Consider the following 27,843-nt stretch of genomic DNA (forward strand, 5'->3'; position numbering starts at 1 on the left):
CGAAATCAAGCCCAGGTCCCTTGCGATATGAGACAGCAGTGCTAACCATTGTGCGCCATGTCTATATTGTCCTGTAAAATGATTCTTCTGGTTCACCCAAACTTCCCAAAATTTAGACATTGCATTGACATAGATATAGACATTTAAAACCGAGGTGCATTGAAATCTCGCAGAGGGTGGTAATCTCTGGAATTCTCTGCCCCAAAGAATAGTGGAGGCTGGATCATTACAAGTATTTAAAGTGGAGGTGGATAAATATTTGATAGATCAAGGAGTAGAGGGTTATGGGGAAATGGCACAGAAAAGGAGCTGGGGCCGGCATAGATCAGCCATGATCGTATTAAATGGCGAGGCAAGCCTGAAGGACATGCTGGCCCACTCCTGCATCTATTCCTTCTGTTGTTGTGTGTTGCGTAACCATTTTTTTTTCTAATCCACACCTTGTCACTTGGTGTTTTCTTTTGTCCACGCAATTCCTCAGCAGGCCCGACCATCCCCCCTCCGCCCGCCCCCCCCCCCCCCCCCCCCCGCCGTCCCAGAGCACCCCGATGTCCAGCCCACCCCCCCCCCCCAGCTGTGGCGATCCCCCAGCCCCCCCACCACAGCAGACCCACCCTTCACTGAACCCCCCCAGAAGCAACTCCCCCCCCCCCCCAGTAGAGCATTCCCCCCCCACCCCACCGGATCGCTGGCCTCCCTCCAGCCCAGACCGATCCCCATGCAGAGTGGCACTTCAGTCTTTGAATCCATAGAATCCTATCCCTTCCTCCAGTGTTGGATTATCTCCATCTCCTTCTGAAGAAATGAATGTGCTGTGGATCAGACACACACAGCTGTGGGAGGGATCAATACCTCTGAAGCTCCATTGGTGGAACCCTGAAACATCTGCTTTCATTCCTCTCCTTTCTGTTTTGAAGCTTCTTTGGCGTACAACCTCAGAAAACTTGCTCTTGGTCCTCATGATTCACATCCTAGAACTTATACTTCATTTCAAATTACGAAAGTCATGTACAAAGCTGATCCACTGCCTTTCCCTCATTTGGCCGTGCCCCAAGAAATTAAAAAGATTAACATGTGGTGTTGCAATCATTGTCATTAGTCATGGTGTCAAAAAGTTCTTGTGTCCCTTTCCTATAGATACGTCTGTGATTACGTCACATGGGTTGAATACATTATTCAGGGGCAGGGAACTTAGAATGGTGATGAATAATAAGCCGTGCCATTGCAGTAAAAGGTGGACAGGTTCATGAAACTGGTGAAACTGTGCAGTGCTGTGTTTGTGAAAAGGGATCACAGGAGGTCAGAACAATACAAATATGAGAAAATACACCTGCCAGATTTTTTTGGGAATAGCTTTGAGACTATTTCATGAACTGGAAGTACAATAAACATTGTTCGAAATTAGTGGAGTAATCCACTTTACGGTGCACACAAGCGTGAGTCAGAGGGAGACACGCCTTCCGGCTTATAAATAAAATCATTCACTGAGCACACACTTGAACACTTTGGATAATGACTAAAAATCCTGCAATAAAAGTGAGAATTTGTCATTGACTATCTGGGCAGAAGTTTATATTTCGCTGCTGGTGGGTTCAGGGGTGAGCATAAAATCTCTCAGATGGTCTCCCCACCAGGTTCCATCCTGCCCCAACCTCCGCCTGCCCTTTCATCAGTTGAAGGGCTTAAGTGGCCAATGTTTTACCACTTAAGCGCTGTTCCCTGTCCAGCCTCAATTTTCAGGCTGGTGGGAGGAGTTCAGGGACAAGGCAGAAGCCTGAAAATGAACCATGGTTTTCCTCCGGGTGCTCCGGTTTCCTCCCACAGTCCAAAGATGTGTGGGTTACGTGGATTGGCCATGATAAATTGCCCCAGTGTCAGGGGGACTAGTAGGGTAAATGCATGGGGTTATGGGGATCGGGCCTGGGTGGGATTGTGGTCGGTGCAGACTCGATGGGCCAAATGGCCTCCTTCTGCACTGTAGGATTCTGTGAAGCTGCCTCCATCAGCAGCCCCCTATTAACATAGTTTGTCCTAATCCTTAAAATCTCCATGGCATAATTCTTTGCCGACTTGGAGGACATTTTTGGAATCTGGCTGCACATTCCCTACTACTTTCCATTGATTAAAATGATACCCAATTCCCACGAGATGCTCCCAATGAGCAAAGCACCAGGACCTCAACATTGTAAGATTGTCTGTTAAAAGTTCAGTATTAGAGCTTGCATTAATGATGTGGTTTCCCTTTTGTACAATGGCGTAAAAATTATGACTATTTTATTGAGTGGATTTTTACATGTGGCATGTTAAAGTATTAAGTTTGTCAATAAGTTGCTTTCAATTTTATAAGATCAGTTGTAGTTCATTCCACTGTTATGAACAAACCCCAGAACTGACAACCCTAGTGCCATGCAGCAATTTAGCAATTACAGCTTCACATTCTACAATGATGTTTTTGAGTTTTCTAACATTGTAAATAGTTTTTAAAAATTATGCTTTCACAGATTCTGTTCTCATAAATATCACTACAACACATTCTATTCTGCAGCTCTGAGTCATACAGATGAATTACAAACTGTGAAAGTTCAGTTTATCCATCCTGTAACACTGTCCTTACTAAAACGCTACATGGGACATTGCAATGCGCCACATGCTATAACAATGTCCCATTACCAGCATGGTATAAATTGACTAGTTAATAGATGGTGGCCAGTTCGATGATATAAATGGTGTTATTATACTTCTCAGTGTTTACACAGACTTGCATAGTCCATTAAAATGCACAGAAGTTGCAACGTGGAATCAAGCCATTTGGCCGAAGGAGTCTGTTTCAGTGTTCACCATTCACACAACCAAACGCTAATACATTTTGTACAACACGTGTTTATTTTGGTGGCTCCTGTTTTCATTGAGTTCAATGCTATTTTATCCTCCCTTTATCCAGACAGGAGTTGTGTATTTTTTCATGAATCATTTACTCCCAGCATATGTTCCATTTATTTTCTTATATTTTGGTTGGAAAGCCTTTCACGTGGACAAGTTTCATTTTTTAATTTTAAATTGTGTAATATTATATGATGTATTTAGCACATGGAATTCATTCATTGGAGTTTTAACCCTTATCCTACAAGACACACAGGGTACTAGAATTAATACACTTACCAGAGTATTCATCAAAGCCAACAGATAGATTTTTCTTTTAAATAATCCAGTATTCAAAGGAGCTAGCTCTGTCAACTTGTCTCGTAACTTGCCAAGTTCCAGGAATTGATGCAATGGTAAACTGCATTATTTCTGTCTGACAGAGAGATGGATAGAAACAGATCACTAAGCTCACATGCTTCAGAAATATGGCAAAGTAGTGGGATCACTATTGTACTTTCATCTGTCTTCATTACATTTTTTAGAGAAAATGTTAGGGAGTCATTTTGTCCCTGAGTTGAGTTTCCAAACACATAGAATCATAGAATCCCCACAGTGCAGAAGGAGGCCATTCGGCCCATCGAGTATGCAGCAACCAGAATCGCACCCAGGCCCTATTCCCGTAACCGCTCATAGTTACCCTGCTAATCCCTCTGATACTAGGGTTAATTTAGCATGGCCAATAAACTTAAACAGCACATCTTTGAACTGTGGGAGGAAACCGGAGCAGCCAGAGGAAACCCACACAGACACGGGGAGAATGTACAAACTCCACACAGACAGTGACCTAAGCCGGGAATCGAACTCAAGTCCCTGGAGCTGTGAGACAGCAGTGCTAACCACTGTGCCACCGTGCCGCCCAAAGTACATAAGTATCGGATCAGCAAGGCCCCCTACTTGCATCAATGTAGTGTCCTATTCTCTTTTACCTTGTTACCTCTAGACCTAACCATTCCAATGGTCTCCTGGGTTGCATCCCATTTTCCACCCTCCATAAACATGAACTCATTAAAATGCTCAGGCATGTATCCTAACTCGCACCACGACCCATTCACAAATCACCCCTGTGCTTTCTGACTGACATTGACATTGATGGATATGGTCTTCATTTTAAAATTCTCATTGTTATTTCCAAATCTCTCCATTGCCTCGCCTCTCAATGTCTCTAAACCCTTTTCTAGCCCGCCATCTCTCCAAGATTTCTGCACTTCACCAATTTCCCCCCAATTTCAATTCCCCCAATTTCAATTCTTCCACCATTATTGACCATGCTTCCAACTGCCTGGGCCTGAAGATCTATCTGCCTTTCCTAAGTTTCCTGCAATTCCAGCTCTCTCTCTGGTCCTGTATGAATCATAGGATAGAATCATTGAATACCTATAGTGCAGAAGGAGGCCATTTGGTCCATCAAGTCTGCACTGACCACAATCCCACCCAGGCCCAATCCCTGTAACCCCACATATTTACTCTGCTAATCCCCCTGACACTGGGGTCAATTTAGCTTGGCCAATCCACCTAACCCGCACACCTTTGGAGTATGGGAGGAAATCAGAGCACCCACAGGAAACCCATGCAGACACGGCGAGAATGTGCAAACTCCACAGAGACAGCAACCCGAGGCCAGAATTGAACCCGGGTCCCTGGCACTGTGAGGCAGCAGTGCTAACCACTGTGCCACCATGCTGATCATGATTCTCCATAAGCAAATAAAAACAGCTAATATTGTATTGCACTTTTAATCTAATAAAACACTCCAAGGAGATTCACAGGAATGTTCTAAAGTAAAATAAGACACCAAATTAGATAAGGTCATATTGGGACAGATGGCCAAAAACCTGGTCAAAGTGGTAGGTTTTAAGGACCATCTTAAGGGAAGAAAGAGAGGTAGAGATGTTTAGGAAGGAATTTCAGAGCTCAGGGTCTACTCAGCTGGACCATCACTGGTGAAGCAGTGAAAATCAGGCAAGCTCAAGAGGCCGTAAGCAGATGAGCACATATACCTCTGGGTATTGTGGGGCAGGAGAAGGTTACAGAGATGGAGGGAAGAGGCCATGGAGGGATTTGAAAATGAGAGTGAAAATTTTAAAATTATTGCCTTGCTTGACCTGGAGCCAACTTAGGGTCAGCGAGTACAGGGATGATAGGTTAACAGGACTTGGTGTGACTAAGGACATGAGCAACAGATCTTTGGATGACCTATAGTTTGTAGAGGGTAGAATGTGGGAGACCAGCCAGGAATGCGTTGCAATAGTTGAGTCAAATGTAACATTCACTACCACAGAAAGTAGTTGAGGCTAGAACATTGTATGATTTCAAGAATAAATTAGATATAGCTCGATAGGTTAAAGGAATCAAGGGATATGGGGGAGAAGGAGGGATTGGAATATTGAATTCGATAATCAGCCATGATCAAAATGAATGGCAGAGCAGGCTTGAAGGGCCGAATGGCCTACTCCTACCTCTATTTTCCAGGTTTCTATGTAAAGGCATGATTGACTATATCAACTACATATGAGCTGGGATGGGGACAAAGTTGGGCCATGTAGTGGAGATGGAAATAGATGGTCGTAGAGCTGGTGCAGTTATGTGGTCATTTCATGGTCAGATATGACGCCGAGACTGTGAATACTGGTCAGTCTCACTGTGGAGAGGGATGGAGTTGGTAGCCAAGGCACAGAGTTTGGATTGGGAAAATTGATTCAATCTTCCATTATTCAATTGGAGAAATGTTCTGTTCATCCTGGATGTCAGATTAACAGTCTGATAATATCGTGAGAGTAGAGGACTGGAGAGAGGTGATAAACATTCCTGTTTTACCATGTTTTTGGTTTCCTGTCCTAGTGCCTCCTTATGTGGTTCGCATTTGATAATGCTCCCATGATGCAACTTTGGATATTTTATGACTCTATAGGTGCTATATGGATGCATGTTGGTGTTGTTGTTGTATTTTATCTACATGCCACACACACCAGCCAACTTCAGGCCAAGAGGATGAAAAGCAAACCAACATCAGGTCACCTTCAATGCCATTCTTTGCTCAGTCCCAAGAATAACCTGAGTGGGAAACGTACTGATTTGCCTCCTCACTTTCTGTGGGAAGTGATGGACCTCGATTTTGTGCAATCCCTTGACAACGTTTTTGATTGCGAATAATCCTGTGTCATGCCACTCTGACATATTTGAAGTGCCAACTTGATATATCATCGATGTAGAGATAGCTTTTTAATTTAGACAAGTTTGGCAAATTGTGAATGGCAAAAACATAAAAACATAGAAAATAGAAGCATGAGTAGGCCATTTGGCCCTTTGAGCCTGCCCTGCCTTTCATTTTGATCATGGCTGGTCACCAAATTCAATATCCTGATCCCACCTTCCCCCCTTATCCCTTGATCCCTTCAGCCCCAAGAGCTCTATCTAATTTCTTCTTGATAAGAAACAGAGTTAACATTGAGTCCCAAGGACATCTTTCAATTCAAGTTTCGCCATCTGCCATGGTGGGATTTGAACACAGGTCCCCAGAAGAAGACCCTGGGCTTCTAGATTACTTGTCCCATGACAATGCTACTGCTCCACCACCTCGCCTTAAAAACGACTGATATATATCATTATCAAATGTTACTTAAACAGGTTACTTATGAAACTCATTTCAATTCTCATTTCCTTTCAGGTTCAGGTTCAGTGGTCGTATCCTGGGTCTTGCTCTGATTCACCAGTACCTGTTAGATGCCTTCTTCACCCGGCCCTTCTATAAGGCACTGCTAAGGCTGTAAGTGTACAACACTTCCAAACCACAGACATGACCGACAGATTTATGTAACATTGCAGTGCTCAGGTATTGCTTGAGAATAAACATCTGAATATACTTCAAAGCAAAGGAGGCAAGAGAGGAAATTGCTGGGGCCTTGAGAGAAATCTTTGTATCCTCACTGGCTACAGGGGAGGTCCCAGAGGACTGGAGAATAGCCAATGTTGTTCCTTTGTTTAAGAAGGGTAGCAAGAATAATCCAGGTAATTACAGGCCGGTGAGTCTTACATCAGTGGTAGGGAAATTATTGGAGAGGATTCTTCGAGACAGGATTTATTCCCACTTGGAAATAAGTGGACGTATTAGTGAGAGGCAACATGGTTTTGTGAAGGGGAGGTCGTGTCTCACGAACTTGATCGAGTTTTCCGAGGAAGTGACGAAGATGATTGATGAGGGTAGGGCAGTGGATGTTGTCAACATGGACTTCATTAAGGCCTTTGACAAGGTCCCTCATGGCAGACTGGCGCAGAAGGTGAAGTCGCATGGGATCAGAGGTGAGCTGGCAAGGTGGATACAAAACTGGCTCGGTCAAAGAAGACAGAAGGTAGCTGTGGAAGGGTGCATTTCTGAATGGAGGGCTGTGACAAGTGGTGTTCCTCAGGGATCAGTGCTGGGACCTTTGCTGTTTGTAATATATATAAATGATTTGGAGGAAAATGTAACTGGTTTGATTAGTAAGTTTGCGGACGACACAAAGTTTTGGTGGATTTGCAGATAGCGATGAGGACCATCAGAGGATACAGCAGGATATAGAACAGTTGGAGACTTGAGCGGAGAGATGGCAGATGGAGTTTAATCCAGACAAATGTGAGGTAATGCATTTTGGAAGGTCTAATACAGATAGGAAATATACAGTAAATGGCAGAACCCTTAGGAGTATTGATAGGCAAAGGGATCTGGGTGTACAGGTACACAGGTCACCGAAAGTGGCAATGCAGGTGGAGAAGGTAGTCAAGAAGGCATACGGCATGCTTGCCTTCATCGGCCAGGGTATTGAGTTTAAAAATTATCAAGTCATGTTGCAGCTTTATAGAACCTTAGTTAGGCCGCGCTTGGAATATTCAATTCTGGTCGCCACACTACCAGAAGGATGTGAAGGCTTTGGAGAGGGTACAGAAAAGATGTACCAGGATGTTGCCTGGTATGGAGGGCATTAGCTATGAGGAGAGGTTGGAGAAACTTGGTTTGTTCTCACTGGAGCGACGGAGGTTGAGGGGAGACCTGATAGAAGTCTACAAGATTATGAGAGGCATGGACAGAGTGGATAGTCAGAAGCTTTTTCCCAGGATGGAAGAGTCAATTACTAGGTGGCATAGGTTTAAGGTGCGAGGGGCAAGGTTTAAAGGAGATGTACGAGGCAGATCTTTTACACAGAGAGTAGTGGGTGCCTGGAACTCGTTGCCGGGGGAGGTAGTGGAAGCGGATGCGGTAGTGACTTTTAAGGGGCGTCTTGACAAGTACATGAATATGATGGGAATAGAGGGATATGGTCCCCGGAAGGGTAGGGGGTTTTAGTTAAATCGGGCAGCATGGTCGGTGCAGGCTTGGAGGGCCGAAGGGCCTGTTCCTGTGCTGTAATTTTCTTTGTTCTTTCTTCAAACTTCCTTGATGACAGTATAGTCATATGAGAATCACAGCTCTTTAATAAACATGCCGTTTTCAAGAATGAGTCTTTCTGACTTCTAGAATCGTAAACTTTCCATCTCCTCGGGCTAACTAGATCAAAGATACTGTACCATTTTTGTGATTCCACAGCATGCAGTCCACAGCCAATATTGCAATGCTTCCAGCTCTCGGTCTGCTGTTCAGTTTTATACAAGGAGAGCTACTGTCAGGTTCTTCAAGTAGGACATAACTCAGAGATTGCACTGACGTGCCCTTGCAACTGCCAGCAGCCTATACCAACTAGGCCATTGTCCTTGCCCCCACCATATGGGACAGGAGGGAATTGGTGAATTTATAGCCGACTTCACCTCACATCCTCTGGTAGAGTAAGAGCATTGAAATTTCAGCTGCAGAATGTCTCTTTATTTTTCTTCCATCCATTTACAACTGCTGCAAGTATTACAGTGAATATTACCATTGGTTTTAAAGTACTCGCAAAAAATGTAATATTTTTAGCATTTATTCAATTATAGTACAGATTGGACCAGAACTTCTAATGAGTGGCAGTAACCGTCTGATTGCCAATCCGCTCCTTTAGTACTTCCCACGGTCGGGATCTGCACATTCAGTGCCCAGACCTCCATTCCAGGCATGCTGAGAGATGTGCAGCACATGGTACATGTGTCCTCCCATGCAGGATTGTAGTGTTGGGGCAAGAGGGGTCACAGCCCCCTTTTTACAGCATTAGCTGCCATGAAGCAGTAGATTTAAAGGTCTTTGTGTTTCAATGTCACTTGGAGAAGCCAGGGAAAAGGGAAGTATATAAGATAATTGGGTAGAATGGGTCAGGGTGGGAGTTGAGGAGTGGTCAGGTGTTTGGAGGAGGTTCGGGAGGGTGAGGGGATTAGTAGTAGGATGGGGTCCAGTGGAGGATAGGAGGAGGAGGCAGTCAGTAATATAGTAACTCAGGAGTTAGATGTGGTTTTAATCCTTCTAACTTTTCCTGCACAACTATTCTGCTAAGAGAGCCGGTACCATCCAATATCTCTGATTTTAATTGGTTTCCAATGCAGGGTAAATGTCCATCAGAAGTTTGAATTTCCCAGGCAATTGCTGTGCAGTCCTTGCATGGGGGCTCCTGGGGGACGCCCCAGCACATGCTGGAGTAGCTCTAGGGTACAACCCCACAAGAAGTTCTGATCCATTCTTTTGGATATTCAAAGAAAGTGTGAGCAATTATTAGCATGGGTCCTTCGGTGACAGGATAGCCTGGTTTGAACAGCATCTAAGAGTACTGATGGAATGTGGCATTTCAAAGTTCAGTGTATTTATCATGACTTCAGTTAATTGGATCAACCCTCAAATGATTAATTTGATTTGTAATATTTAACCTTGCCCAAATCCTATCACAAAGTATCTTTTAAGGATCTTTTTTAAATACCTTTTGGAACATCTGTTCTACTGCACAACAGCAAAATGGCATAAACATTACTGACAGTCTAAATATTGCCTTCCCTTCTCCCCTTTCAAATCCAGTGTGGTGTAATGGTCTTTTAAAAAAATATCGACTATGAAACACTTAAGAAAAATTAAATAAAGCCTGTAAAGGATCTGTTTCTGGAGAATTCCTTCAAGGGTTCAACAATTTTTAATGAAATTTCTTCGTTAATTTTTTAGCACTTAAATCCAAATTACCTTGGGATGGAAATGAACCATTTAATTTCAAAATCTCTTTATTATAAAGGCGTTTCAGCCGAATATTACGGGGATCTAAGACCCTAAAAAACAATTTTCTTCAATTTTGTACATCAGTTTAGCAATAGTGGAAAGTTAGTTTATTGGTAAGTATGTTTTTCTCTAACAACTGGAAAACAGGTTGCATGACCTTTGTGACTGAAACTTAAAACGGATTGAGCTATGATTGCAGCACAGAAGGAGGTCATTCCATCTGTTTTGTACGTGCTGGTAAACAGCAAGAGCAATTTAGCTAGTCCCAACCCTGCGACCTTTCCCTCTAAATATTTTCTCTTCAGGTGCTTAACCAATTCCATTTTGAAAGCCACATTTGAATGTGCCTCCACTGCACACTCGCTGAGTTAGAAAATATTTTCCTCACGTCACCTTAGGGTCTTCTGCCAATCACATCAAATCTGCGTCCTCTGGTTCTCAACCCTGTCGCCATTGGAAACAGTTTCTCTCTAGTCACCCTGTTTAGATCCCTCACAGTTTTGAGCACTTCTATCAAATCTTTTCTCCACCTCCTGTTTTCTAAGAAGATCAACCCCAGTTTCTGCAGTAATAAAAACTGAAAGCACTGGAAAAGCTCAGCAGGTCTGGCAGTATCTATGGAAAGAAAAACAGACTTAATGTTCTGAGTCCAGTATGCCTCTCTTCGGAACAGAAGAGTGGCTGAAATGTGATGGGTTTTATGCTGTTGTCAGGTAGAACAAATCACAGTTCGCGACTCACCTATTGATAAGTGTCGCCATGACAGTACACTATGCCAGTGAGGGCTGGCAAAACTTTTACCTGTGCTGACCCTTACATCCAAGCTTAATTTTGACCACAATTGCTATACACTCATTACCCATAAGGAATGTTGGAGTGCATTTGGGAGACAGACCATAGTAATTTCCTTCCCCACAGTCTACTGACAAATATTCCAATTGGAGTGTATCTACTGTTATCCTTGTTGGGATCATTTAACTCAGCACACAATGAGGATCTAACCTGTTTTATCTCAGATCTACATGGTTTAGATGCCCCCAGGTTGAACTGATTGAACCATTTATGTAAAATAAGCCACTAAGCACTTTGTGTAAGAGTAATTAAAGAAAGGACCAATTCAATCAATAATGTCCTTCCCACAAACTTTGGAAAACTAAAAAAAATGGAATTACAGCTTGAGGTTTGGAACATAGGTAAAATAAGATAAATCTTTAAAAGGGGGCATAGGGACAATGTGGGAAATTACAGCAATGAGCCTAACACTCATTGTAGATAAAGTATGAGGAAACGTTCTATAGAATGGTTAATAAAACACCTAGGGTATTTAAATAAAGCACTCTAAGAGAGAGTCAGTATAGATTTATGAACCACAGAACTGTAACTGTTTACAGGATAAACACAATATCATCCAGTCCATCGTTCCTAGGCCAGCCCTTCCCTTGTGGGCAGGACATCTTGCCTAATAAATAGACAGGAATTCTTTAAAGAAGCAAAAGAGCTTGATGACAATGAGAACGAACATGGGAGATTTAGATTTTAGCAAGTATTTTGATATCGTACTTCACATGTAGTTAGTTCACAACATAGAAGGGATACATAGGAGGCATGCTTCTGAGGTGAGTTGAAAATTGGCTAAATCAGACTAGGTAAGAAGTTTAACAACACCAGGTTAAAATCCAACAGGTTTATTTGGCAGCAAATTAAACTTCTTACTGTGTTTACCCCAGTCCAACGCCGGCATTTCCACATCATAAATCAGACTAGCCAGCTGTTGGGAATGAAGCAGCATCTACATGGCAAAGGACACAAAAGGATTGCCATAGCGCAGAAACCATGCGTGTCAACATTGTAAAGAAATTATTTAGAACTGCAGACTGAAATAAATGCTTATGAGTAACACAAAATGTGGGGAGAGAGGGGTTGAGGGTATTCAAACTATAGGGAAGAATAAGCCAAATACAAAGATTTGGAGAAGTTTGGAAGGTGGCTAATGAATGGCTAAAGTCCAAGCATTGTTGTTGGTGAGTAGCCTTTCAAATCAGGCAGTCGTGTTCACCACTATTACAATGAGCCAGTCAGCACAACCAGAGACATGGCTCTGCATGGTTCAGGTTGCAATTGCTATAAGCGAAACTGTCTGGGCCTGGGATATACAGCTAATGGGGTAGAACATAAAGTGCTAATGAATCTGACAAGATACTGGTATAGCTGAGCCTTGGGCAAAGTGTACATTTCTCACAGGGTGCAGCAAGAGAATTGAAACTTGGAGGAACTGTGAAAAAGGACAACCAATTTGATGTCTGGTTTAAGGCATCCAAGCTTTGAGGAGAGGTTGAAGCACCTAGAACTGTTACTATGAAGAAGAGAAGGCTCATGAAAGCTTAAGAATGCAAGACACTGAAGGCAACAGTCAACTGAAGTCTGATAATGGCCAGAGTTCGACCTCACCCGTGGCTGGGATTCTGTAGTTCCACTGCAGCGAATGGAGATTTGGCTGAGCACCAAATTCTCCATTCTCGCTGGCAGCGGGGCATGCGAGACTAACAAATTCTGGCCAATATGTTTGAAATTGCTATTAACTCAAGAACCAGTGGACACTAATTCAAGCTTCAAAGAGGGAAAGTATAGAGTCAGTTTAGATTTAATGCCTGGAATTTTACGCCCTGTTCACTACGGGAATTGGAGCGGGCAAGGGGCAGACAATGGGAAGGTCCGTTGACCTCAGGAGTGATTTTACAGTTTCAGGATGAGTGAGGTGGTAAAATCCCACCCAACAACTTTACACAGCAGGTGGTGACGGATGTAGGCAGTGGAGACAGGATAGTGTGGAAAAGTTTAAGAGGGACCTGGGAGAGATATTTGAATAGGTAGACAATTGAGAGAAGTATTGGCTAGCTTCAAGGATCAACCACTTGCACTGTATCCGATCTTGCACTTTCCAATATTTCTGAAACAGTGATAAAATTTAATGATAAATTGTTTGGTTAACTCACTACTCGCTAATTTCAATTATTTGCCATTTTCTTTCAGACCATGTGACCTGAGTGACCTGGAATACCTCGATGAAGAATTCCACCAGAGTTTACAATGGATGAAGGACAATGACATCACTGATATTCTCGACCTCACCTTTACAGTCAACGAGGAGGTGTTTGGGCAGGTTTGTGTGGTTTGCCCCTATAGCAGCAACAAGCCTAGTTGTCAAAACACAAAGGTTAACATTGAAGAACTGAAAGTGAGATACTCACTGCTGGCTTTGTCCACCACTACCCCTGGTACAGCCTTGCTTCCCTTGCCACTAGTGATCTAACAGCAGGTCAGCTTCAACTTTGGGAGGCGATGGCCTAGTGGTATTGTCACTAGACTATTAATCCAGAAACTCAGCTAATGTTCTGGGAACCCGGGTTCGAATCCTACCATAGCAGATAGTGGAATTTGAATTCAAAAACAAATCTGGAGTTAAGAGTCTACTGATGATCATGAAAATTGTTGATTGTCAGAAAGACCCAACTGGGTCACTAGTGCCTTTTAGAGAAGGAAATCTGCTGTCCTTACCTGGTCTGGCCTACGTGTGACTCCAGAGCCACAGCAATGTGGTTGACTCTCAACTGCCCTCTGAAATGGCCTAACAAACCATTCAGTTTCAAGAGCAACTAAGGATAGGCAATAAATGCTGGCCCAGCCAGCGACGCCCATGTCCCATGAATGAATAAAAAAAATTGCTCAGGCCCTCATGATTGACAACCACTCGCTGTGTACTGCAATTAATGCTGGAGGCTCCTTTGAAATTGGGTCTTGGACCAAGGTATTTGAGCACACATTTTGGATTGCACAGCCCATTTTGTGGTGCAAGTTGAATTTCATTAGCCGTGGAATGGGATGACATACAAATGAGGGAAATATTCTCTTCATTTGTGTCATCACAGGTTGCCTGTCAGACCCAAATATCTAGGCCTGAGACATGTGCAATCTGGGCTTAAATCAAATACACAAACTAAACTAAGGTTATTATTAAACTAGAAAGAGTGCAGAAAAGATTTACTAGGATGCTACCAGGACTTGATGGATTGAGTTATAAGGAGAGGCTGGATAGACTGGGACTTTTTTCTCTGGAGTGTAGGAGGCTGAGGGGTGATCTTATCAAGGTCTATAAAATAATGAGGGGCATAGATCAGCTAGATAGTCAATATCTTTTCCCAAAGGTAGGGGAATCTAAAGCTAGAAGGCATAGGTTTAAGGTGAGAGGGGAGAGATACAAAAGAGTCCAGAGGGGCAATTTTTTCACACAAAGGGTGGTGAGTGCCTGGAACAAGCTGCCAGAGGTAGTAGTAGAGACGGGTACAATTTTGTCTTTTAAAAAGCGTTTAGAGAGTTACATGGGTACAATGGGTATGGAGGGATATGGGCCAAGCGCAGGCAATTGGGACGAGCTTTGGGGTTAAAAAAGGGGCAACATGGACAAGTTGGGCCGAAGAACCTGTTTCTATGCTGTAAACCTCTATGACTCTATAAACATTGTGTAATTTTGAGCATAAGTGAGTTGCACACATTATGGACAATATGCTCAAATGTCCTTGGTTTTTTTAACCATCATTTTTTAAATTCATTCATGGGATGTGGGCGTCACTGGCTGGGGGACCAGTACTTATTGCCCATACTTAATTCCCCTTGAACTGAATATCTTGCTCATTTCAGAGAGTTTTGAAGAGGCAACCTGGTCTGGAGTCACATGTATTACAGCAGATTTCCTTCAGTCGACAATGGTTTCAGTAATGGTTATCATTCAACTTTTAATTGCAGATTGTTATTGAATTCAAATTTCACCTTCTGCCATGGTGGGATTCAAAGATGAGTCCCCCAGAGCATCACCCTGGGTCTCTGGAATACCAGTGAACATTGGTGGAACACATCTCCACCAGTGTTGCCTCAAAGCTGGGCAGTAATCTGAAATGTTTCAGGTTTCACACAAGCAATGTTTTGTCTGTACAGCGCGCAAGAAACAATACTTTTCACTGTCTGCTAATACATGTGACAATAATAAATCAAATCAAGAAATCAAGATGCAAGATCCAACATCAGTGCAATCTGATTCAATTTCTGCAAAGGTTCTTAGTTCAGTGGCAAAGCTGCCCACAATATTCACTCCCCAGGATAATTCAGCTGACTATGCTCCCCTTCTGGTGACTTAACAGAGCTGTCACCCTCAGCTCCTGCAATGTATCACAGAACGAGACTGAAAGAGAAAAGGCCACTGATTCCCTGCGGAGAATAAGCAAATTCTGTTTATTAGAAACACAGAGAAATCCTTAGTGGTACAGAATCAAAAAATACAGAATCAAGCTTTTTGATGGTTATTGTAAATCAAACAATCCTGATTTTTATTCATCATTGCGCTGCTTTCTTCAAGTAATAATTTTGCTTCTCCTAGGTCACAGAACGAGAACTCAAGACAGGCGGGGCCAATATTCAAGTTTCAGAGAAAAACAAGAAGGAATACATTGAGCGTATGGTGAAGTGGAGGGTGGAAAGAGGTGTTGTTCAGCAGACTGAAGCCTTGGTCCGAGGTTTCTATGAGGTAGATAGAAGTGTCCAGACTAACTATTTGAATACCTGTGCCTAAAACCTGCATGGATTAGAAATGCAGCAGCAGCCACATGTGTGCTGAGTGTTCCTGGAAAATTCTGTTTTTTTTCATCTTCCTTGGCATCTGCTATGTTTTGCTTGTTGTTTTATTGAAGTAGTTGTGACTGCTTAAATCAGTGAAGAAATGCATTCACGTAGCACCGCCTCTAGCTCAACTTACTTTGATTTTGCCAGGTGTTCTTTTAATAATATACAAGAACAGGTTCCTCCCCGTAATTGCTTCTATCCTTGAGGGAATTCTAATTTTTATTTGAGTTTCTATCTCCAACTGCAACCATCCCAGAACTTTCCACCACCAACCCCCCCACCCCAAAGCACCCCACCCCAACCCTGATTTCCTGTTTTTATGAAGGTATTTAATTATTTTTGTCACATTTTTAGCTGGGCAGCATGGTGACATCTGGGTGGCACGGTGGCACAGTGGTTAGCACTGCTGCCTCACAGCGCCAGGGACCCGGGTTCAATTCCAGCCTCGGGTCACTGTCTGTGTGGAGTTTGCACATTCTCCCCCTGTCTGCGTGGGTTTCCTCCGGGTGCTCTGGTTTCCTTCCACACTTCAAAGATATGCGGGTTAGGTTGATTGGCCATGCCAAATTAATCCTTAGTGTCAAAGGGACGAGCAGGATAAATATGTGGGACTATGGGGATAGGGTCTGGGTGGGATTGTGGTTGGTGCAGACTCAATGGGCCGAATGGCCTCCTTCTGCACTGTAGGTATTCTATGATTCAATGATTGGTGGTACATGTCCATAGACACTGACTGACTTTCAGATCCTCAACCAAGCTTTTAATATGTGGTCCTGGATAGTGTTTGCTTGTTGTCAGTGAAACCACAGCTATGTCAGATTCTGTCTACACACAAAGGGTGGGATTTTTCACACAACTCACCACGTGATTCGCGGCAGTGGGATGTGCCCGCCATTCGCTGGTGGTGGAATCTTCTGGTCTCGCTGTTGTCAATGGGGTCTCCCATTGAATGCACCCCTCACCGCTGGAAAAACGCATGGCCGGGATGCGTCGTCAGCAGGACCGGAAGATACCGCTGGCATGAATGGCAGGAAAATTCCAGCCAAAGACTTCCCAGCGGGAATCTGGTGTTTGGAGTCCAACCTAGTTTGTTTCCTGACCCTTCCACCCGTCCCCAATGGCATTGAGTCAAGTTGCTGCCTTGATTGTGGTCAGCAATGCAGCACAAACCGAGAATCAGACCTGGGACCTGTGCTCATTCAGTTATCCCGGGCCAGAAGCAAGTTACCTATAGTCCTCACAGTCTGTTCATGCTGGGAATAAGAGGAAAAAGTAATTTGTAAAACCGCATCAAAGTGAAAACTTCAATGTCTTATAAAATATCTTATAACACTGTCTCATTCAGAACTCTGAAATCAATTGCATTGTGATCTAATGAAAGTTATGACTAATGGAAGTTATGAATCACAAGTAAATCTCCGTCATGATGTGTCTGACTCATAAATTCAGAGGTGTTTTCCTTCGGCGTGATGTTACACAATTGCATTGTAACAGTGTGGAATGTTTTAATAAGTAACACTCAGACAAGTCTGGGAATGATGTAATTTGTTACTTCTATAATCAGTTCTTTGTGTAATTAGTTCTTGAAGAAAAGGAGATAGTGGGAAGATTTGCTAGAGATTATGACAGATTTGGATAAGATAGAAAATGAAAAACTCTCCTCATTAGCTGATGATACAAAGAATAGCAGCACAGGTTTAAGATTTTGATCAAGAGATACAGGGAGGATGCAGTGAGTGGTAATGACTGGAACTCAGTGCTTATGAGTATGGTGGAAGCTGAGACAATCAATGAATTCAAAGGAAAATTAGATGGAAATCGAACCTGGGACCCTGGCGCTGTGAGACAGCAGTGTTAACCACTGTGCCACCGTGCCGCCCAACAGAGATAAACAGAGATATTTCTTGCTGACTCTGCAGAAACATAGATCACCATCTGTGTCTGAGAATCCCCCCCCCCCCCCCCCCCCACTTCCTTACTCCTTGAATCAGTGAGATGGGACTAGGCCCACTGAGCTATAAACCATAATTGAGACGCATGCCTGTTCTTTGAGGTCCCTATACATCTGATGTAATTGAACCCATCTCTCTACTGTATGAATAGAAATTGGGTAATAGCGTACCATTGCACATTTTTCTGCATTGAACTATATGTGCCAGCTCGTTGTAGTTTCTAACCTGCCAATGTTCTCTCGCACTTTTTCACAAGAATTGTCACTATTTATCATTTGCGGGTTTGATATCATTAACAAAAAATTGTTCTCTCGATTCCTAACTCTTCTTCATTTATGTATATTGTAAATTAGTACAGCATCAACAAAGATATGGAATACAATTCACCACGTATTTCTTGTTAATGAAACTAGTGTCTTTCAACTATCTAACTTTTTAAGTCTCTCCTTAGTCTTTTGCTCCTTGGTTTGGCAAAGGCTAATAGTCAATTTTGTGTTCCAGGTGGTGGATTCACGACTAGTTTCAGTATTTGATGCCCGAGAGCTGGAACTGGTTATTGCAGGCACAGCAGAGATTGACCTGAATGATTGGCGCAATAATACCGAGTATCGGAGCGGTGAGTCTTTCTTTCCCTCTCAGTCCATATATTCGGTCAATACCTTTGACACAGCAGATTATTCATTCCAGCAGGATATTGTCCAATGCTGGGCATAAATTTATACACTTGGTTTCTTCTTCTGGGAAAACTGCAATAAAAAAATACAGAATGACAATATTGGCTAGAACTACCGAGTTCCAGCTCAGTGTAACTTGGGGGCATCCCAAAGGTGCATTTAGAAACCGTCCTGGAGCTTCCCAGGTAAGGATTGCATAGTAATTGCCCAGGAAGTTCAAACTTTTGATGGACAATTAAACCCACATCTAGCTTCTGGGTAACTATAGCACAAACACAGCCTGACATCACACAGGATTCTCCCCAGCCCCTAAAGACCCGCCCAAAAGACTCCCCCATCCCCATCAGCAGCCCCCCCAACTGGCAACCCAAATAACCACCCACCCCCCCGACATCCCACGGGACTAGCCCTCCCACCCTCCTTCATGCATCTCCCCAATCACCCTCACCCCTTCTCCCTACTCCCAGGCCTGACCCAGCTGCTCTTGCCCCAAGCACAATCTGACTCCCATCCCTCCCACCCACCCCTTCCCACCCTGGGCCTGACCCAACTGTAGACCTCTAGCCCTGACCTGATCTGACTTCCACCCCGCTCCCCTCCCCCCTCCACCCCCTGTCGAGTCAGACCTTCTCCCAACTCGATTGCTTCCTCACAACGCCCGACCTGACACTATTCGACCCCATGCTACCTCCCAGCCTATCAAGTCTCTTCAGAATTTTGTACATTGTACCATTATTAGTATTTGAAGAAGAACAGAGAGTTTTGCTGGCCTGTGTCCTCCTTTCGACCAAAGCAGTTTAACTGGTCATTTATCTCAATCCTGTTCGGTAGACCCTGTTGTCTGCAAAATAGCTGGAATATTTGCCTTGTTCAGGGTTTCCCAAACCTTTCCGGCCACAGAGCCTTTTGGACCTCCCAAGGCTACTGTCGGAAACCCTGAGAAACATTCTCATTGTGTGGAATAATTAAAACATAAAAAATGGATTGTTTTTGCACAATAAGTACCCACTAAAATGAATTTATAAAAAGTATTTTCTATTTCTTTTTTGTATACATTTATTATAGCTACAAGTTCTGTTATTCAGTGAAGTACTCAAGTCTCACCTTTTTGTCATTTTAGTGGGAGGATTGATGCTGCTTCTTCCGCTCACAACTTTGTTAAATATTATGAGCACTGGATTATCATATCAGATATGCACATCACACACACACGCATGCACACACACACACACCACACGCACGCACACACATGCACACACAACGCACACACGCACACGCATAAACACAAAACCTCCTACCTCCCTCACAGACATGTACACAAATGCACACTTTCTCAGTCTCTCACCTCACTCTCTCTCACACACATGGCCAGTATTCCCTTACCCTCACATTTTCACACACTCACTCTCCTCTCTCACACACACTCTCACCTCTCTCTCCTAGTGAACTAATCAGCCAATGCAGGGAGAATCCAGCCTCTGATTGGAGAAGCAGCTTCATAACATTTTAAAAATGTTATATATCAGCTTGTCCCACTGGAATGTATCTAATGGGGAACTCCAGGGTTCTGGGAACCCAGATTAGGAAACCCTAGCCAATAAATGTCACTCCATTACAAAACAAACCAAAGCATTTTGGGATGTACCTATCAGACATGGAAAGGCACAAGTATTTAGTTATGACGATTATTTGTAAATGAGACTGCTGAGAGAAGAAACTCTGGTGCAGCCGCATTTGGAGTATTGCGTGCAGTTCTGGTCGCCGTATTATAGGAAAGATGTGGAAGTGTTGGAAAGGGTGCAGAGGAGATTTACCAGGATGTTGCCTGGTATGGTGGGAAAATCGTATGAGGAAAGGCTGAGGGGCTTGAGGTTGTTTTCGTTAGAGAGAAGAAGGTTAAGAGGTGACTTAATAGAGGCATACAAGATGATCAGAGGATTAGATAGGGTGGATAGTGAGAGCCTTTTTCCTCGGATGGTGTTGGCTAGCACGAGGGGACATAGCTTTAAATTGAGGGGTGAGAGATATAGGACAGATGTTAGAGGTAGGTTCTTTACTCAGAGAGTAGTAAGGGCGTGGAATGCCCTGCCTGCAGCAGTGGTGGACTCGTCAACATTGAGAGCGTTCAAGTGGTTATTGGATAAACATATGGATGATATTGGAATAGTGTAGATTAGAGGGGCTTTAGATTGGTACGACTGGTCGGCGCAACATCGAGGGCCGAAGGGCCTGTACTGCGCTGTAATGTTCTATGTTCTATGTTCTAAGTTCAATTTCCAAATCCAGTTCATTTTCCAAACCTCGCCTGTGAGATTGCATAATTTTATTCAATGTTGCAAGTTGAAATATGCATTTTATTTTGCAATTATCTATATTAAAGGTAATTTAGCACTCATTTTCTCAAGTGGTCTATCACAGTACACCTTCTAAATAATAACAGCATCTGCAATATGTTATGGCTTTCTGCACAATTTACTCTCAAATTGATAACCTACTTACTGCCGCCTCATTTCCAGTGATGACTAATAAAGGCAGAATGAGCAATGAACATAATACTAATTCATATGTATCTCCACACTATAATATCCACTGTTACCCACCACATCAGTTTCTGATTCATGATTATTTTGCTACGTCTCTCTTAATCCCACAAATCTTCTCTATCGCAGCAAGTCTTTTGTTGTGAGGGGATTATTTTGCTATTTTAGCTAATCACAGTGCTTCATGCGCTGGTCCTGAAGTCCATATGCTATAATAAGGGTGCCTAAATTATTTCCATTCACACATAAAACTGCAAAATGTTGGATGAATAATGTTTTTGATTTAATTCATTTTTCTTAAACATCACAAAAAAAGGTTCATAATCAATTAAAGCTATCCTGTACAAAATAGTAAAGAGATCTAGGATTTCTATGTTTACATCTGTGCATTCACACATGTGGCACCTCAGTCCTCTTCAGGACAACCCTGCTGATTGATGCTACAAAGCCAAGTTGCTGAGAATTTGTTTCTGTCTGTAAAGCGTCTTCCCCTTCCTCAGGTTACCACGATGGTCACATTGTAATAAAGTGGTTCTGGACGGCTGTGGAGCACTTCAATAATGAGCAGCGACTCCGGCTTTTACAGGTACACAATAGCGGTAATTGCAAACAAAATCTTTCTTTACACGGTTCTGAAGGCTGGAGACTAGTGTGGACACTATTGGCTAATGTGTGCTTTTAGTGCATTGTTTAAGGTTTCGCACAACTCTATTTTAACAAGGGCAATAATCTGATGATTTTCAATAGGTTAATACTTCTATTAAGTTACTGGTTTGAAGATGTTAAAGAATACATTAAACATTTGCCTATTGATATTGCCAATGTTAATTTCTGGCCTAGAATGTTCAGGAAAAGTCACAATACACCATAAACTGCAACAGCAAATATCTCTGTTGGTGAAACTATTTTATAATTATTAACTATAAAGCCATATGAAATAATGACTTGTGACTGTTTCTTGTCTGCCTTGATGATGCGGATCATTTATACAGCTGATATTATAATGAAATCCATCCCATTAAGCAGATTTTATACATTGTAAGCCACTATGATTTTCAGAGCAGTAATGTATATCTATGTGGTTTATATGAGACTGTTCTTTATCTTCTTTAACAGTTTGTGACGGGGACATCCAGTATACCTTATGAAGGCTTTGCCGCTCTCAGAGGGAGCAATGGACTGAGGCGATTCTGCATTGAGAAATGGGGCAAAGTAACATCACTGCCAAGGTATTTGTAAGGAAAGCACACAAAGTAAATGAACAGATAGGTTTTCAATGTGTAGCAAAAACCCAGATGCTTCGTACGCAAGAATTCTGCTGTAAGAACGAGATAGTAAGAACTTCTGAATCCTCGAAGCCCTGACTTAGTGCTGCTTCCTATTTATCCGGTAGCAGACTTGATTTACATTGTGCCCAACCCCCATCCCGCCCCCTCCAACCCCCATCCCGCCCCCTCCAACCCCCATCCCGCCCCCTCCAACCCCCATCCCGCCCCCTCCAACCCCCATCCCGCCCCCTCCAACCCCCATCCCGCCCCCTCCAACCCCCATCCCGCCACCCCTATTCCACCCTTTCTTCCCCTGTAAGAAATAATTAAAGTAAAGTTTATTTTATTAGTCACAAGTAGGCTTACATTAACACTGCAATGAAGTTACAGTTAAATAATTGGAGTTTGTGCCCAGGGTTGTTACCAATCAGCCATTTAGCCAATTTGCTTTTCAATGTTCTTGAAATAAGCACAGAAGTAAAGCAACAATTTTTTTTTGGTTTATTGCCAGAGACAGCAAGAGCATAAACAACAATTTATGGAAAAAACTGATTGATGAATGACTTCTAATTTTGACAGTATGTTAAAAGTCCTTTATACACCAGGGGCTTTAATTTCTGCTGTGCTTTATTTTAATGAATGAGTTAACACATTTCCTCTGGGACTCTCTATGCACTGTTTTAACATAGTTGAAAATCTGTTCAGGATAAAGGACTTAATTTCTACATTAAAATAACACGGATAGGAATTTAACACAAAAACCAACAATCATGTACTTTGGAAGCTTGAGAGTCAGTTGCATTTGTGATCCCTAAAATCTTCAGTAAATCTGAAAATCAAAAACGAAAGACCCTCAATAAATGGGCCTGTAATTTCCTTTGAGTCTGAAGCAGAGTTCTGGTGTTAAGCGATGAGGCCAATGATGCAGATACTCAGATAGGGTTTATAAATATCAAGAGTGCATTTTATGGCCCTGTCACAGAGGGGGTGGGTCTGGAAAATGCAGCGAGCCATTCGAAAGACTTCAGCGGGAGTGGAAAATCCCACAGGCAGAAAAGTCCGCCTCAAGTCACCAATTCAAAGATGTGATGGTGGGAATTCCCATTGTGGAAAGAGAGCAAGTGGAAGTCCCATCTATCAAACAATGGGGTGGTGGAGCCTGCAGGTTAAGGCAGCCCCTTTCTTCAACTAAAGTAATTGATTAAAGTAATTTCACACAGAGGGTGGTGAGTGTCTGGAACAAGCTGCCAGAGGTAGTAGTAGAGGCGGGTACAATTTTGTCTTTTAAAAAGCATTCAGACAGTTGCATGGGTAAGATGGATATAGAGGGATATGGGCCAAATGCGGGCAATTGGGACTAGCTTAGTGATAGAAACTGAGCGGCATGGACAGGTTGGGCCGAAGGGCCTGTTTCCATGCTGTAAACCTCTATGACTCTATCTCAGAGGGGACAATACCTTCTGTCTGAAGATAGAATCCTTCTCGGCAAAGCGACGCATTTTTCCTTCACTCCTCAACACCTCAGACAAATTGGCTGCGGGATCTTGGCAACCCCAGTGAACACCCCCCCTTCCCAGTGTCAGCAACCTACACAGCCCACAGAATTAACACTGTGCTTGTAATTTCATTTTGGGGCTTGAGTGGATGTCAGGGTTGTTGTGGAGGTGGCAGTGCTGATTCCACTCTACTGCACCAACTGTTTTCAAATCTTTAGTCCAGAGTTGTTTTTTTAAAGTAAAACCGAAGGCAGATTGGACTTTAGTTTCTGAGATTTGACAAATTGTAAATTGAGGCAGGTGTTTGTTTTTCTGTCCACAGACTGCACTTGTTAACTCCACTGTCAATTGCACAGGGATTAAAACAATGACTAAAAGGGGGAAAAGATTACTGAGAGATGACAGTTACTTATTCGGATTTACAGAGCAGAACAAATTGAGGAAATTAAATTAAAATGAAATTGAGTTTGAACAACCAGACCCCACAAGCGGCAAAGGACCACAGAATACAGCAAACAATATTATACATGTAATGACCTCATAACTGCTGACCACGACAAATACATGGCTTTTATGTTTTATAAAAAGAAAACTGTTTAATTAAAACATCAGTATTTTACTGTGTGTCGTAAGAATACAGCTTATTTAAAATCAAATTATAACTGTTAAGCGTTCACTGACCACAGTAGCATTTACATTCCTAAATTAGAATTATAAGAAAATGCATCTTTTAATCAAGGCTGCTAACAATTCAGAAACATATGCAAAGATTCTGTTAATTTCCTCAACTTTACTTTGAAATTCCAAGTTTCAGTTCTGTCTCCAGAGGTGTGGCAGAGTGGGACACCCTTGTGCCATCACGGAATCACACAATGCAGAAGAACATTGTATCCCCTCATGACTAACACTCCAACTAAGGGGAACAGCTGCTCCCTATCCAATCTGTCCATGCCCCTCATAATCTTGTATACCTTGATCAAGTCGCCCACTTAGCCTTCTCTACTCCAGAGAAAATAGCCCAAGTCTATCCAACCTCTCTTCGTAACATAAATGTTCCATCCCAGGCAATATCCTGGTGAATCTCCTCTGCACCCCCTCCAGTGCAATCACAACTTCCCTATAATGTGGCAACCAGAACTGCATACAGTACTCTAGCTGTGGCCTCACCAAAGTTCTTTACAACTCCAACATGGCTTCCCTGCTTTTGTAATCTATGCCTCGATTGATAAAAGCAAGTATCCCATATGCCTCTTGCACCACCCACTAACATGCCCTTCCGCCTTCAGAGATCTATGGGAAAACACACCAAAGTCCCTTTATTCCTCAGAACTTCCTCGTGTCATGCCGTTCATTGAATATTTCCTTGTCAAATTACTCCTTCCAAAGTGTATCACTTCACATCTTTCAGGGTTAAATTCCATCTGCCACTTATCAGCCCATTTGACTATCCCGTCTATATCTTCCTGTAGCCCAAAACATTCAGCCTCACTGCTCACCACCCGGCCAACCTTTGTGTCATCCACAAATTTACTAATCCTACCCCCCACATAGTCATCATATGTCATTTATATAAATGACGAATAATAGGGAACCCAGCACACATGTGGTACGCCACTGGACACTGACTTCCGGACACTAAAGCAGCATTCTGTCATCACCCTTTGTCTCATACAACTAAGCCAATTTTGAATCCACCTTATCAAATTATCCTGTATCTCATGTGCATTTGCCTTCTTTATAAATTTCCCTTGTAGGACTTTATCAAAGGCTTTGCTGAAATTCATATAAACTACATCAACTGCACTACAATCATCTATACACCTGGTCACCTCCTCAAAAATTTCAATTTTTTTTTAGGCATGACCTCCCTCTGACAAAGCCATGTTGTCTATCCCTCATCAAATCTTGCCTCTCCAAGTGGAGAGAGATTCTCTCCTTCAGAAGTTTCTCTAATAGTTTCCCTACCACTGACATGAGACTCACTGGTCTGTAGTTCATTGGCTTACTTCTACAACCCTTCTTAAATAGCAGAACCACATAAGAAGCAAGAGTTATAGCTGGGGGAGAGGAAATTATGATGTCATTGGGCGAGATTTAGGATGCATAGGTTGGGGAAGGAAACTGCAGGGGATGGGCACAATTGAAATGTGGAGCTTGATAAGTATGTACCTGTCAGATAGGGAGGAAGTGGTCGAGCGAGGGAACCATGGTTTACTAAAGAAGTTGAATCTCTTGTGAAGAGGAAGAAGGAGACTTATGTAAAGATGAGACATGAAGGCTCAGTTAGGGCGCTTGAAAGTTACAAGTTAGCCAGGAAGGACCTAAAGAGAGAGCTAAGAAGAGCCAGGAGGGGACATGAGAAGTCTTTGGCAGGTAGGATCAAGGAAAACCCTAAAGCTTTCTATAGGTATGTCAGGAATAAAAGAATGACTAGGGTAAGATTAGGGCCAGTCAAAGACAGTAGTGAGAAGCTGTGCGTGGAGTCCGAAGAGATAGGAGAGGTGCTAAATGAATATTTTTCGTCGGTATTCACACAGGAAAAAGACAATGTTGTCGAAGAGAATACTGAGATACAGGCTATTAGACTAGACGGGATTGAGGTTCATAAGGAGGAGGTGTTAGCAATTCTGGAAAGTGTGAAAATAGATAAGTCCCCTGGGCCGGATGGGATTTATCCTAGGGTTCTCTGGGAGGCTAGGGAGGAGATTGCAGAGCCTTTGGCTTGGATCTTTATGTCGTCATTGTCTACAGGAATAGTGCCAGAAGACTGGAGGATAGCAAATGTTGTCCCCTTGTTCAAGAAGGGGAGTAGGGACAACCCTGGTAATTATAGACCAGTGAGCCTTACTTCTGTTGTGGGCAAAGTTTTGGAAAGGATTATAAGAGATAGGATTTATAATCATATAGAAAGGAATAATTTGATTCGGGATAGTCAACACGGTTTTGTGAAGAGTAGGTTGTGCCTCACAAACCTTATTGAGTCCTTTGAGAAGGTGACCAAAGAGGTGGATGAGGGTAAAGCAGTTGATGTGGTGTATATGGATTTCAGTAAAGCATTTGATAAGGTTCCCCACGGTAAACTATTGCAGAAAATACGGAGGCATGTGATTGAGGGTGATTTAGCGGTTTGGATCAGGGATTGGCTAGCTGTAAGAAGACAGAGGGTGGTGGTTGATGGGAAATGTTCATCCTGGAGTTCAGTTACTAGTGGTGTACCGCAAGTATCTGTTTTGGGGCCACTGCTGTTTGTCATTTTTATAAATGACCTGGATGAGGGCGTGGAAGGATGGGTTAGTAAATTTGCGGATGACACTAATGTAGATGGAGTTGTGGACAGTGCGGAAGGTTGTTGCAGGTTACAGAGGGACATAGGTAAGCTGCAGAGCTGGGTTGAGAAGTGGCAAATGGAGTTTAATGCGGAAAAGTGTGAGGTGATTCACTTTGGAAGGAGTAACAGGATTACAGAGTACTGGGCTAATGGTAAAATACTTGGTAGTGTGGATGAGCAAAGAGATCTCGGTGTCCATGTGCATAGATCCCTGAAAGTTGGCACCCAGGTTGATAGGGTTGTTAAGAAGGCGTACGGAGTGTTAGCTTTTATTGGTAGAGGGATTGAGTTTCGGAGCCATGAGGTCATGTTGCAGCTGTACAAAACTCTGGTGCGGCCGCACTTGGAATATTGCGTACAGTTCTGGTCGCTGCATTATAGGAAGGATGTGGAAGCATTGGAAAGGGTGCAGAGGAGATTTACCAGGACGTTGCCTGGTATGGTGGGAAGGTCTTATGAGGAAAGGCTGAGGGACTTGAGGTTGTTTTTGTTAGAGAGAAGAAGGTTAAGAGGTGACTTAATAGAGGCAATCACGATGATCAGAGGATTACATAGGGTGGACAGTGAGAGCCTTTTTCCTCAGATGGTGATGGCTAGCAAGAGGGGACATAGCTTTAAATTGAGGGGTGATAGATATAGGACGGATGTCAGAGGTAGGTTCTTTACTCAGAGAGTAGTAAGGGCGTGGAATGCCCTGCCTGCAACAGTAGTGGACTCGCCAACATTAAGGGCATTTAAATGGTCTTTGGATAAACATATGGATGATATTGGAATAATGTAGGTTAGATGGGCTTTATATTGGTTTCACAGGTCGGCGCAACATCGAGGGCTGAAGGGCCTGTACTGCGCTGTAATGTT

At 43.0% G+C, this 27,843-nt stretch overlaps 1 protein-coding gene across 1 annotated transcript in view; it reads left to right on the forward strand.

The window, feature by feature from the left end:
* LOC144480803 (E3 ubiquitin-protein ligase HECW1-like) overlaps nucleotides 1-27,843 on the forward strand; it is a 391,619-nt gene that overhangs the window by 338,108 nt on the left and 25,668 nt on the right. The window contains exons 22-27 of the mRNA XM_078200410.1: nucleotides 6,587-6,685; nucleotides 13,088-13,217; nucleotides 15,486-15,632; nucleotides 18,181-18,295; nucleotides 21,394-21,479; nucleotides 22,010-22,122. Of these exons, the coding sequence (XP_078056536.1) occupies nucleotides 6,587-6,685; nucleotides 13,088-13,217; nucleotides 15,486-15,632; nucleotides 18,181-18,295; nucleotides 21,394-21,479; nucleotides 22,010-22,122 (690 nt within the window). The remainder of the gene's footprint in view (nucleotides 1-6,586; nucleotides 6,686-13,087; nucleotides 13,218-15,485; nucleotides 15,633-18,180; nucleotides 18,296-21,393; nucleotides 21,480-22,009; nucleotides 22,123-27,843) is intronic.

Source organism: Mustelus asterias, chromosome 2 (genome assembly GCF_964213995.1).
Source record: "Mustelus asterias chromosome 2, sMusAst1.hap1.1, whole genome shotgun sequence".
Classification (NCBI taxonomy): domain Eukaryota; kingdom Metazoa; phylum Chordata; class Chondrichthyes; order Carcharhiniformes; family Triakidae; genus Mustelus; species Mustelus asterias.